Below are 13,635 nucleotides of genomic sequence, written 5' to 3'. Positions count from 1 at the left end.
TCCTGTTAAAATGGTGTGCCATGCTTGAGTAGCAGATGACACATAGCCAAAATGTCCTCTGTCTCATCTTCAATTCAAGATTCTTCCTTAATGGCTAAGGTTCAACCCCACAATCTATTCCTGATTGGCTAAGCTAGAAAGTAGCCTGAGAAGGGGCAGAAGTTGAGGGGGAATGTAGACTATCTTATAGGTTTAAGCAGTTCAGGGAATCCAGGTAGCAGATTACACCTGGTTCAACCAGCATATTGGACAAACAAGTAACAAAAGGACTTTTCAGGAGCTGAGAGCATTAGGGAAAGTGGCTTCTAAACCTGTCTGTAAGAAAAGAAATGACTGCATCTCTCACTTGAGGCTTGCATGACAAGTGTCTTTACCCACTAAGACATCCCCTTGACTTTGAATACTGACAATGTTTTGAGAGGTTTTTAAAGACTTTAGGGCAAACCAACCATGCGAGCTTCCCATCTGGGCTGTTTCAGAAAGTTTATATAAAGTTCTTTGTCATTGATAGTTCAGTTACCAAGAATTTATTATTCACCCTGCCCCCATTGGTTCACAGTTCATCTTCACAACCCTATTCTCAGTCTAATACTATGGTTCTTTATAGATGGGCAGGCTAAGGCTAGGGGTTGACCGAGTGCTTTGTCCTAGAGCTCAGAGATTTTTGGGTTCAAGAATCAGGATTTGATCTTGGTCTTCCACTTCCAGAGACCAAGCTTTTAATGACTTCTGGACTGTTAGTCTCCCTACTCAGTTGAAGACCTCTCCAGAGGATAAGAAGCTGTTCAAGACTCCAGGGGTAGTGAGAGGCCATGTGTGTTTTCAGAGACTGGACTGTGCACTTTGTACAGTTGTCTAATTAGTCACTTTTCCTGGGCAAGGCTGCATTTCCAGCTCTGAGACATGCGTCTGGAATGCACGGAAAGGAAATGCCTTCAGCAGTCAGCTGAAGTGATTTCTTTGAAGTTACTCCTTTTGGCAATTTCATCACGTCTCACAATTCTTAGGTGAGAGTGGCTAAGGCTTAGCCAGCGGTACCATGCCACACTTCTCACTGGCTGTCCTAGCTCTCCCTGCACATTAGTAAAAAGTTTCTGCCCCAAGTAGTAAATTTCTCCGCTGATGGAATAAGCCAGATCAAGCTAAATTAAAAATATAAAAGCAGGTTTATTGGGAACAACTCTCGGGCAGGTTCAACGGTCTCAGAGAACCAGGCCAAAGAAGTCGCCGTGAGACAGGGAGAAAAAGAACCTAGCAAAAGAGAAACGAAGGCTGAGCTATAGAGAACAGCGAAAGCTCTAGGATGGCTGGGCAGGAGGCCTTTTATCTGCAGCACCCACCTGGGTGAGGATTAAGCAACAGCTAGGACCCTGAGAGCAGGCCCGTGGGATCATCTGTATACCAACAATTAGTTCTTTTAAATCTCGTATTCAAGACTGGTGTGTGTGTGTGTGTGTGCCAGAGGTCAACGTTAGATGTGTCCACTTTGTTTTCTGATGCAAGGTCTCTCTTTGCCTGGCCAGCAAGCCTTTACAGATTGCGCTAGCCAAGCCCAGAACCGACTGTTTTAACTCCACTTAGTAGCTCCGTGAATGGTCAACGCTCAACCAGTAGCGGCAGAGCCAAGTTTCTACCTCAGGCTACAGAAAAACAAAAGCCAGCATTAATTTTACTACGACACAGGCCTTGGATTGTCCCGTCGTGGGTTTTCCTCCAGCGAGAGGCGAGGGCGGCGGAAGCCGTTCCGGGAAGTACGAAAACCGCGCGGGAAACCGTTTAGCTCGGAACGCTGCCCACAGGTGCCGAGGCTCCATAGCAACAGCGCGGGCGGGGGAAACGGAAGTACTCCCTTGGTGAGCGGGAGAATGCGCGTAGACCACCAATAGGAGCTCTATACAGACGATCTCTCCGCCCCGGAGGCGGGCTCCCAGAGTGACTTCCGGCGTGACCTCGCTGGTTTGCGGTACGTATGAAGGCTTTGGGGTGCTACGGGGACCAGAGCGGGCGTTTGTGTGAGACGCGGTCGGCCGTGAGGTCGGCGCGGGCCTTGGCTCTGAGGAGGTATTGAGGCCCGCAAAAGGCATGGGTTGGAACAGCTCCATAACAAGTTGCTTATTTTTAAATTTTAAAAAATTGTGTTTTTGAGATATGCTCTCACCATGTAGCCTAGGCTGACCTGGAACTCCTGCCTCGATCTCCTGATGGGTCAGGCAGAGAAAGTGTGACTCGTCACTGGCACTGTTAGGTGATAGCCACTTGTACCATTCTATTCAAAACGACCACACTCGCCTCTTGCCTGCTACCTGACCCCCAACCTCCTTTTGTTTTGTTTGTGGAGCAGGCATTTGAAAGCCCAAGGCTAAATGTGTTCAGAATCATCCGTTTGTCCGATTTCGGAAAAGTCTAGGATTCCTGTCCTCCATGTTATGTTGCAGTTCGTACTGATAACCCCAAATAACATTTCTAACCCAGACCAAGTTCTCAAACGGAAGGCTGGAGAAGTCTAGATAAGGAACCTAGATCATGGTTTGTTCTCTCTGTCTATCATCTACTTACCTATGTAAACAACCTATCTAATCATCTATGTTTTCTAGACAGGGTTTCTCTTTGTAACCCTAGTTGTCCTGGAATTCACTCTAAATTAGACTGGCCTCGAACTCAGGTGCCTGCCTGCCTCTTACTCCCATGTGATGGGATTAAAGGCATACACCACCACTGCCCAGCAACCATGGTTTTATTATTTGTCTAGTTTTTTAGAAAAAATAAATGAACTGGAAGTACCTTAAGAGAGACTGCTTTTGTAGTACCATCTATGTCACCATCACCTTCACCTGTGTACCTTTGTAGCCTCAGTTCCCTCCTGTGAAACAGTTCTTCATTAGGTTCTGGTGAGTGTCAAACCAGGCTGTGTCGACTCTGCCTGACACAGGCCACCCATGCTGTGCCCAAGCTTTGCTTATTCTGTAAACTCTTGGGTTTTGAAGTCCTTTGAGTGGCTTCACGTGTCTATGGTTAATCCTCTCTGCACAGTCCCTTGTTGAAGATAGTTGCCATCATAGCCACAAACAAACATGGCTCCTGTGACCTGTTCCACACCCATTTTCTGACCCCCTTTCCTCACATCACACCATTTGACCTTTTTCTGTACCACTCTTCTCTCATTAATATTTAAGTTGGCTTTAAGTATTTTTGTTTTGTAACATACTTATAAAAAATAAACACCTCGTGTACCACCACCAAATTAAGAAATGTATTATTCCATTCACACCCCCAGCCCTCATTGAATCGCCTCTGCAGAGTTTCCCACTACTCTGAATTATGTTTTCCTTGTTGTTGGTAGGCCTCACTCACTTGTTATGGCCCTGCCATTGATCACTGTATACAGTTCCTTCAGTCTTTGGTATCCAGTGTGAATGTGTGACTTGCTTTTTGGATATGGTGTGGTTTTGTGTGTTTGTGGGGTGTTTTGTTTTGTTTTGTTTTGTGACAGTTTCTCTGTATCCCGAGCTGGCCTGGAACTGGCAATGTAGACCAGGCTGCCCTTGAACTTAGAGTTCCACCTTCTCTGCCTCAGAGTGCTGGGATGAAAGGCGTGTGCCAGCCATGATGCCCAGCTTGCATGCAGGGTGTTCTGAGCAGCACCCATGTGAATAGCCTTGTTTTCTTCTTCACTGTCCTGGATTCCACGGTGTGATTAGAATCCCTTTATATGGCTGTCCTTGGTTGATAAGGCATTTATAGTATTGCCAGACTTCCATTCCATGATGCCTGTATGGACAGGTCTCCTGGGGCCAGTGTGGACACTTTTATAAGGAATGTACATAATGTGTTTCTAGGGACATGCAAGTTTGCTGGAGTCTGTTTTCCCCCAGCAGTGGGTGGAAGTCACCGTCCAGGCATTCCACCACTTTTACCCAGCTGAAGGTTCTTCCCCTTCTCTCCACTCCTCTCTCCTTCCCACCTTTTGTCTTCTCTCTCCCAGATTTATTTTATGCATGTATATGTGTGTCTGAGTATGGGTGTGTCCATGATGCCCTCAGAGACCTTGGTTCCTCCGAGCTGGACTTAACAGATGGTTCTGTTGAGTGGCCTGTTGAGGCTGTTGGGAACAGAACTCTGGTCTGTAGTGAGTACAGCATATGCTCTTTAACTCCTGAGCAAGAGCCTTTCTATAGCCCACACTGGCCTGAAACTCACTCTCTGCAGAATCCAGACTGACTTCAAACTCATGCTCTCTCCTGCCAAAGCCTTCTGAGTCCTGAGAATGCTGCTGTGTGTTACTGTCTGTGATCATGTCAGCATGTCTTTGATTCTTTTGTATGATCACATGTAGACCAGCTTTTAATGTGTTTTTGTTGATATAGCATCTTTCATGCTGCTTCCTCATCTGCTCCTCTCTTTATTTTTCTCTTCTTCTCGATCCACAGGGGTTCTTAGTGTAGGTAGTGGGGTTCTGAAGAAGGCTCTTGTGGTTAGTGTATTTTAAACACCCTCCAGCATGTCACCTCCTCCCCTTCCTTCCCCTCCTTTGGTATTTTTGGTGAGGTTCTATAATGAAGTCAGCCAGTACTGTATTCTTTTATGCTTTGTCCTTTGTGGCTTTTGTGTCTTCTAAGGACATCCTTTTCTACTCTAGATCTTTGTTACTTTGTAGCGTGAGCACATTTTATCAACTTGTTTTCTATGTGTACTGACTCAATACCTGCTCTCCCCTTTCTTCTGACGTCCACTGCATTGATTGACTGATGCCAATCCTGGAATAGATATGACTTATATCTCGTCCTTTCTTTCCTTCTCCTCAGCTTCCACTCACCCAAGGGCTGGGTTCCTGAGGCCCTGCATCACCAGACCTGTCTAGAAGGGATTATTTATAACTGCATTCCTTAAATTGTGAGCAGATGGACTTTCCTTAGCCACCTCTTGGGTATTGGCATCTAACTTCATTATCTCTGAGGCCTGGCTCTGGCTGCTTTGGCGTGCCCTGTTCTGCAGCCAGCAGGACAGACCTGACCCTCCCCTTCAGCGTTCACTGTCCTGCAGATCACCTCTCCCTGTTTTCTTACTGCTCCCAGGCACTCAGCGTTCCCACCCTATGGTGGATTTGTGTGTGCTGCCTCAACCCTGATAAATTAACATGAAGGTTTGTGAGACCTCCTCGTAAAGGCATAAACATTTGAAGATTTTGTGTGTGTGCTTGTGTGACCGTTTGCCACTTTGTGATGATCTTTATTTCTGCTAATTTTTTTTTAAAAAAACCATAAAGTATACTTTGACTCATTAATAAAACCACACTAGCTCAGTTTGCAGGATAGATTGGTTTTCTTCTTTCTTTTTTCTTCCCCTCTCCTTTTCTCCTCCCTTACCTCAGGGTTGAACCTAGGGCCTGGTGCATTCTAGGTAAACTCTCTGTTATTGAGCTATTTTTCTTCATTGTTATCATTAATCTAATTGTGTAGCCAGAATTCATGTTGTCTGTCACAAAGAGGCAGAAATTGAGTCCTTAAGCCATGCTTATTCATTGAGCTGGCAATCTGGGAAGACAGAACTAAAATTTAAAAAAGAAACATCTGAGACAGGCATGGTAGTTCATGTCTTTAATTTTGGCATGCTCAGGAAACAGAGGTAGGCAGAGACAGAAGTATTTATTTCTATGAGTTTGAGGCCAGCCTAGTCTTCATGGTGAGTTTTAAGCCAACCAGGACTATATAGTGTGACTCTTTCCCAAAAACAAACAAAAGTCTACTTTCCTCCTCTCATCTTCAGAAAGCCAATTTACGGGAAACGGGCTGTCAGTCACTCCAGAGCTCAATCTTGGACCTCTGGTCACATGGTCAGCCTAGCCTCCAAGACTCCGGATGCTTTTCTGGGTATCCTCTGCAGAGTTTTCCTTTTTATAATCTCTCCTTGTGTTTGGAGAGGGGGGACGGACCAGAGTGTGATCTCGGTTGAGTGGCTGTGTGGCCTGCACCATCCACCCAGCTTCAAACCCCTGTGCGTAGTGCTTATCCTGCCCCGCCTGCCAGGCAGGGGCAGGTGTTTTGATCTGCCGTGTGTCTTGTGTTTATCAGCTCTGATCTTTGTGGTTTGTAGAAAGATAAGTTTTTTATTACATTTATTTTTGTATATACGCGTGTCTCTGGGTGGGTGTGGCTCACACATGTCCTAGCATTTGTGTAGATGTTAGAGGAGAACTTGCAAGAGTCGGTTCTCTTCCACCACGTGGGTCCTGGAGATTGAACTCAAGATGTAAGCCTTTGTGGCACTTGTCCTTACATGCTAGGCCATCTTGCCGGATCCAAAAGATAGCTTTTTGAAAGAGAGCAGAGGACTGTGGAAATGGCCCATAGTCCCCCGATACATGTTTTATTGGCAGCTGGGGAGAGGAGAAGCTAGAGTCTGTTAAGGTCTTCTTGCAGTGGGTACCGTACTTTTATAGAAAGAACACAAGGCCTTGGCTTAGTTTCTCCAGGGCTGTTGAGCTGGTAAGTAGTCCAGACTCAGGGTACAGGGGACAGATTCAGAATGATACTGTAGTGATCGGCACAGGTTTGCTGCTCAACACAGTATTAGAATGTCACCTGTGTTAACTCACTGATTTACAGGAGTTATGGGGAGAACATTTCTGTCATCGTTTCTACCTTTTAGGCTAGAAATTGAATAAGAGGGAGACTTCAGTGGCCTAGGTCACCACTCTGTAAGTAGTTAGTTAGGAGGGCTGAGAACCAGTGCTTATGGCTCCAGAGTCTCCAGAACCAGTGTGACGGACTTGAGCTTACCCTGTTGTTTTTACGTCTGGAGTCATCAGCACAAGCTAAACTTTGACAGTCACAAGCAGTGTGTGTTTCTGAACATAATGGAGTACAGACCCTCCGCTGTTGCTCTTGTGTGCATGGAAGTGACGGCGACACTTGCTTTTCAGCTCTCTCCAACATGCAGGGCAGCTCGAGAAGATCAGGAGCCATGACGGATGTGCATCGGCGCTTCCTCCAGCTGCTGATGACTCACGGTGTGCTGGAGGAGTGGGAGGTTCGGCGCCTGCAGAACCATTGCTACCAAGTCCACGACCGTAAGTGCTGTGTCCCTGCTCCCAGATCCTAAGTGTTGTGTTCCCGCTCCCAGACCCTAAGTGCCATGTCCCTGCTTCCATAGCCTAAGTGCTGTGTCCCCGCTCCCAGCAGCCCCTGCTGCTGATGATCAGAGACTAGTGATGCTGGGATAACAACATGAGAAAAATAATCTGGTAGCCCTGACCCAACCATTCCAGACTGATCTCATCTTTCTCTACCTCCCCAAAATGATTCTGCCATTAAGTCTGAGAAGCAGAAGCCTGGGTTCTGAAAGTGTGAAGTTACAGTTGACAGCAAGGCTCCAGGGTGCACTCCATCACTGGTGTCCATGTCTTCAAGGTGGGAAGAGTGACTGTAACTCACAGGGTCCTGAGAGTGGAGGAGTGACTTAGGCCTAGCACAGGAAGAGTGCTCAGGTCTCTGCTATTAGAAAGAGGGCAACTTAGCACATGGCAGGGCACAGCCAGCCTGGTACGAGGGCCAGCTGTGTGACCTGGGCTAGCCTTATGCATTTGGAGCATCTCTTCTGCAGGTCACTGGGAGGTGTAAGATGGTACTTGGGGACAGGCTTGGCACACACTGAGGGCTCCAGTCATTGGAAGGGCAGTAGACGCCATGGGGTCAGTAAGGAAAGCTCCTTAGACTGTGTTTAGTGTCCATGTGGGAGAGTTTGTAAATGAGAGGGAGAGTTGATGCTACTTTATGATGTCACTATGTTAGGTTCTGGGAAAGTGCAAACGTATTTTCCTTTCTTAGGAAAGTACCAGAGTGGACTGGAAGGTTGTGTTGTGAGGTGCACAGGTCTGGTGTTTGTATGAGAGGGTGTAGAAGAGGATGGTCAGTGGGAATCAGAGATACTTCATCTATGCTGTGTTCCTTTCTAAAGAAGAAAGATGGATGTGAACATAGTATAGTGTTAGTGTTTTGTTTTCTTTTCCCTCTGTATAGCCCTGACTGTCCTGGAACTCGCTCTGTAGACCAGGCTGGCCTCAAACTTAGAGATGTATGTGCCTCTACCTCTCAAGTGCCAGGATTAAAGGTTTACTTCCACTGCCTGGCTGTGTTAGTGTATTCTTGACTGCAAGTGTTTGCTTTTGTTTTCCTTCCTGTATTTCTAATTTTAACAACAACAACAACAACGTGGCTTTTAAAAAAGTGAGCCAAGGCAGAGGGAGTGAGGAGAGGGGTATATGTGGAGGACTTGGAGGGGTGGACATGAGGAAAGCGTTCAGTTAGAGCTCTGTAGAGGTAAGGTAGGGCCCATAAACATGGGAGTGTGTGGACTGAGGGAGGGAGGCAGAACATAGAAATGGGGTTCTTTCAAGACATGCAGTGGGGAGAGAATGTAAGAAGGCAGCATGAAGCCTGTTCTCCAAAGCAGAGGGCATGAGACACTAGAATATCCCAGGAGGGAGCTAATGCGCAGACGCAAGCAGAGGCTGGAGGCCTTGAGCAGGGTGGCTACTGAAGTGTCATCTGCTCCAGAGCTCGGCAGTACTCACTCGCGCTGCTTCCAGATGAGAAGAGCCCAGTGCACTGTGCAGCCTCTGGGAAGATCTGAAGCAGGGAACTGTGATCAGTGTCTGCTTGGCCCTCTAGGAAGCCTGTGAATTGTCTTTGCCTGAACAGCAGTGGAAGAGGAACTTGGTGGAGAGACTCTTTCCTGAGCAGGAGTGGCACCCCTGTCCTCCATGCTTCAAGCCCCACAGAACTTCATATCTACCACCCAGCATCCTCTAGAGATGGCCTCGCTGTGAGATCGTCTCTTATGCTTTTTCCTCTCTCTCTCTCTCTCTCTCTCTCTGTGTATGAGAGAGAGAGAGACAGAGAGAGAAGAGAGAGAGAGAGAGAGAGAGAGAGAGAGAGAGAGAGAGAGAGAGAGAGAGAGAACGGACAAATGAATGTAGGTGCACGTGTGAAAGTCAGAGGACACCTGGATGCTGGTCCTCTCCTCCTACCTTGTTTAAGTCAGGGTCCCCTGCCTAAGGTTCCTGGGATTCATCTGTCTCTGCCGCATTTCCTGATATGAGCACTGGGATTACAGATGTGTACTCCCTTACCTGGCTTTACATGGTTGCTGGGGATTTGAACCCAGTCCTCATGGCTTGCACAGCTAACATTTTCCCAACTAAGACACGTCTCTTTAATATAAGACCATCTTTTAGTTGTAGGGCAGGTTTTGATTTTCCATCTTCCTTTTGGTTTCTTGTTGACAGCACAGTTTTGTGGTGCTGTGCTGGAGCCATATGATTGATGCCATAGTGCTCGGAATGAAAGTAGTTTTGCCTTCATTTAACCTCTAAGTTGCTATGACCTAATTTAGGAAAGTCCTGTAGAATTTGTCTAGGAAGTGATTTATAGCAGTCGCCCCTTGTCTGCTGGGATATGTTCTGAGACTCTCCGTGCATACCTGAAATTAGGGCTAGTGCTAAACCCCAAGTGTACTGCACTTCCTCCTGTCCATACATGCCCACAGTGAAGTCTGGTATGTGACGGAAGCACAATAGGAGACTTGAAGATTGAGCAGAAGACTTAGCAGGGATAAGTGAGTGTGTGCTCTTGTCTTCATGCCACCATACTGTCCTGTACTAATGCGACTGTCACTGCAGCTGACATCAGAAAGTAGCACCTTGGCTGGGGGCAGCCTCTGTGACTGTTTTCACTCTGTCTGTCTGTCTGTCTGTCTGTCTTTTCCCCCACACACCTCCCTCTTCTTTCTGGGTTGTTTGAAATTGGGTTTCTTTACCTAGTCCTGGAACTCACTATGTAGACCAGGCTTGCCTTGAACTCACAGAGATTCACCTGCTTCTAACTCCAGAGTGGTGGATTAAATTTTGCACCACCACACCTGGCCATGTGCACTATTTTTTGTGCTTGCGAATGCTGAGGTAAGCAGGTTTAGCCAGGCTGTCGGTTCCCCATCTACCATCCAAGAATTCTTGTTACTAGAGAGATTTTAAAACAATTGATGATGGAGCTAAATGATACGAAAATCAAAAATGCTTACAAGAGCCAGTATTATTTCTCTTATATTCTGAAGCACTGCCCAGGAAAGTCCCTTGCACAGTGGGACAAACATTGTAAGAGAAGTGAGATACAAAGTAGCGACTGATCTACAGGCCATGCCCTGCCATCAGGAGCATTGTTTGTCCTGGTCTCTCCTTGTGGCCCCCGGGGGAATGTTTATTCCGCATTCTCCTTGACCCAGAGGAGTTAGACTTTGACCTGAAGTCCTGGTGCAGAGCAATCTGGCTCCTCAGAAAGAATCTGCAGACTTGTGTGTGTTGTTAAAGACCTTGGATTCTCTCCAGGGCTTATATCCCTGTGCACGTACATTGTTCAGTGTTACTGCCTGAGACTGCCAGCTCAGCTCTGGGCTAGGGACTGGTGGAGAAGCCCCTTGCTGGTCACGAGCATAGGAAGTTTAGAAAACAGAGGTTAGGAGCTAAGCGGAGGGTTTCCACATTGGATCTAGGTGAAGTAATGGGGACATTTCCTTCTCCAAACAGTCCAGAGAGGGCCAGAATGTCAGCAAAGGTCAGTGAACTCTCAAGAGCCTGACTGGGATTCCCACCCCACACTAGACATGCTGCCTGGTCCATTCTCCGGGACAGGTATCCAGCAGGTCACGTAAGTTAGACACCGTCCTTGTGAAAGAAGCATCAGATTCCTCAAGCTAAGGGGTGACGGTCCCACACACTGTCCCACACTGTTCAAGGTGCTAGGTTCTAGTCTCAGGTCACATGCACCTTTGACTGTAAATCAAGGGTTTCTGTGGCCTCATCTTCCTGTTAGCTAATTTGCTAGCCTGACTCAGCACTTAGAAAAAAGTACTTTGTGTACATTTGCTGGTTGGTTAGGAAGTGAGTCTCGGACCTTTTGACGTTATGAGATGGCAGCTCTCATCCGTGGCTGTCCTGAGATGCATATGGCATGTTGGCTGTGGGCTGGACATGTCTGCCACAGTTGTATAACTCACACATAGGCAGATAGAGAAAATGTGGAGGGTGGAGTTTGGGAGGTGAGATGGTGTAGTGCTTTTAAGCCTTCTAAGTGTACCAACCTCCATGAACTTGAAGTTTCTGGGGTCCCAGGACTGTTCAGGGATTTTATGAGGGTCTCATTACATAGACCTGATTAATTAGAGCATGCTGTCTATGATTAAGTCAGTCTCTAGTTTGGGGGATTCTGATGCTGACACTGACTTTTTGGTGATCAGCTCCTACCTTGAAACTACTGAGAGCTTCCTCATTAGAACAAAAGGTGCCCTCACCCTGGGAATTCCAGGGCTTTTCTGAGTTCTGTGCCTGGAACCAGGGGCAGGGGCTCTTGGTGTCTCTTGTATGATAGGCAGCAATAGGGGTGAGACTTCAGCTGTCCTACTCAGCTGTGCAGGGTTTCAGCCACAGAAGACTGACCAGGCGGAGCCGGAGGCACATCTAGAACACTTCGGAGGTACCCAGTGTATCAGGAGAGTCTGTGTTACCAGAGAAGTAACCACGTGAAGGCCGGAGAGTCAGGGGGCTTCTGAGAAGATGGGAAGAGTTGCCTCTTCTAAGCTCAACAACCTTCTGCCATAATTTTAAGTAGAAAATATCAGTTGACAGTGGGCTGTTGAGGTGACTCAGTGGGTAAAGGTGTTTTCCACCAAGCTTGACGACCTGAGTTTAGTCCCCAGGACCTACATAGTGGAAGGAGAAAACTAACTCTGACTGCTGCAAAAATAAACGAATGTGGAAGGAAAATAAAATTTAAAAAACAGATTAAGCACTCCTAGACCAAATGCTTCACAGTCTGGAATCTTTGGAGCACCAGCCTGACACAGTAGATAGAAGGTTCCACACTCAGTTTTTCATGCACAACACTCTAAGCTGTTATATAAGATTATCATTAGCCTGTCATTAAGTGTCTAGGAATCCTGAGTGAATTTCACATTTAGACTGGGGTCTCATCCTAGGATGTCATGTTATGTAGAGTCAGGTATTCCAAAGTCTGAGAAAGGTCCAAATTCTCGTTTGTAATACCGATTCTGCCCTGACTGAGTTAATTGTGATAAGAAGGGAGTGCCTTTCCCCTTAGTTTATGAGGCCCGCCGGCCCGCATCACTGTCATGGCAAAGGCGTTGTGAGGACAGATCATAGACCATGATTTACAGTGAGCATTCTCAAGCTAGTATGCTGACTAACCCAAAGATGATACAGTGGGATCAAGTGGGCTTATTTGAAGAGTGTTGGGTTAGTTTAGTATTTGTCTTATTTTGGTTTTATTGCCATGAAGAGACACCATAATCTCGACAACTCTTATAAAGGAAAACAATTAATTTGTGTCTGGCTTACAGTTTCAGAGGTTTAGTTATTTAGTTATTGTCATGGGAAACACACACAGCAACATGCAGGGAGACATGGTGCTGGAGAAGGATCTCAGAGTTCTACATCTTGATCCAAAAGCAGCAGGAGACTGTGTCTCACACTGGGTGTAGCTTGAGTATGTAAGACCTCAAAGCCTGTCTCCACAGTGACACATTTCCTCCAACAGGGTCATATCTCCTAGTAGTGACACCCTGTGGCCAAGCATTCAAGCACATGAATGGTTGGGGGCCATTCCTGTTCATACCACCATAGTATTTGAAAAGTCAGCCCAGTGAGGTCATGTGGCTCAGTTGATAGAGTGCTTAACTAGTACACATGAAGCCTGGGTTCTAGCCCTGTACTACATAAGCTGGGTGTGGTGTGCACGCTTGTAATCTCAGCATTTAGGAAGTGGATGCTGGAAAATCAGAAGTTCATCTTTGCCTACAGAGGCAGTTCAAGGCCAGCCTGGGATACATGATAGAAGAAAAGAAAGTCAACTCATAAAGTTATGTAATTCAGCCTATTAACAAATTGGGTTCCAGGCCAACACCACACACTCATATAAGGTTACTTATACACTTTACATATTTAAAAATGCTGTAGCTGTGGAATTCAGTGTGCATGTTTTACACACAGAGCATATCAGTTTGGAGTGGCCACAGCTGAAGTGCACAGTAGCTACATGAGATAGCTGTAGAAAGTTCCTCAGCTTCTCTCTCTGAAGCCTCTTCCTGAATAGATCCAGGCCGCGTTCAGGAGTGTGTGCAGGCCTGTAAAACTGGTGTTGGGTTCTCTCCATTCAGATGAGGGCACATGAGGTGTCAGTCAGGTGGAGGTTTTTCCTCACTAACGTGACCAGTGTATGTGAGTGACCAGTGTGTGTGTGACCAGTGTGTGTGTGACCAGTGTGTGTGAGACCAATGTGTGTGAGACCAGTGTGCGTGACCAGTGTGCGTGACCAGTGTGTGTGAGTGACCAGTGTGTGTGAGTGACCAGTGTGTGTGAGTGACCAGTGTGTGTGAGACCAGTGTGTGTGACCAGTGTACGTGACCAGTGTGCGTGACCAGTGTGTGTGAGTGACCAGTGTGTGTGAGTGACCAGTGTGCGTGACCAGTGTGTGTGACCAGTGTGTGTGAGTGACCAGTGTGCGTGACCAGTGTGTGTGACCAGTGTGTGTGACCAGTGTGTGTGACCAGTGTGTGTGACCAGTGTGTGTG

General features: G+C 46.8%; 1 protein-coding gene across 2 annotated transcripts in view; it reads left to right on the top strand.

Annotated features, from left to right (window-relative positions):
* Nucleotides 1–1,757: 1,757 nt before the first annotated feature.
* The window catches only part of Nsmce1 (NSE1 homolog, SMC5-SMC6 complex component), a 27,783-nt gene continuing 15,905 nt past the window's right edge, over nucleotides 1,758–13,635 (top strand). The window contains exons 1-2 of one of the 2 annotated variants that reach the window (XM_031388218.1): nucleotides 1,758–1,963; nucleotides 6,920–7,066. In XM_031388218.1, the coding sequence (XP_031244078.1) occupies nucleotides 6,931–7,066 (136 nt within the window). In that variant the 5' untranslated portion in view covers nucleotides 1,758–1,963; nucleotides 6,920–6,930. Of the gene's footprint in view, nucleotides 2,062–6,919; nucleotides 7,067–13,635 lie in introns of both variants that reach the window. The other variant, XM_031388217.1, reaches the window with a different exon arrangement.

Source organism: Mastomys coucha, unplaced genomic scaffold, assembly GCF_008632895.1.
Source record: "Mastomys coucha isolate ucsf_1 unplaced genomic scaffold, UCSF_Mcou_1 pScaffold21, whole genome shotgun sequence".
Taxonomy (NCBI): Eukaryota; Metazoa; Chordata; class Mammalia; order Rodentia; family Muridae; genus Mastomys; species Mastomys coucha.
The sequence above is the reverse complement of the archived record's forward strand: the minus strand, read 5'-3'. Positions and strand labels throughout refer to the sequence as shown.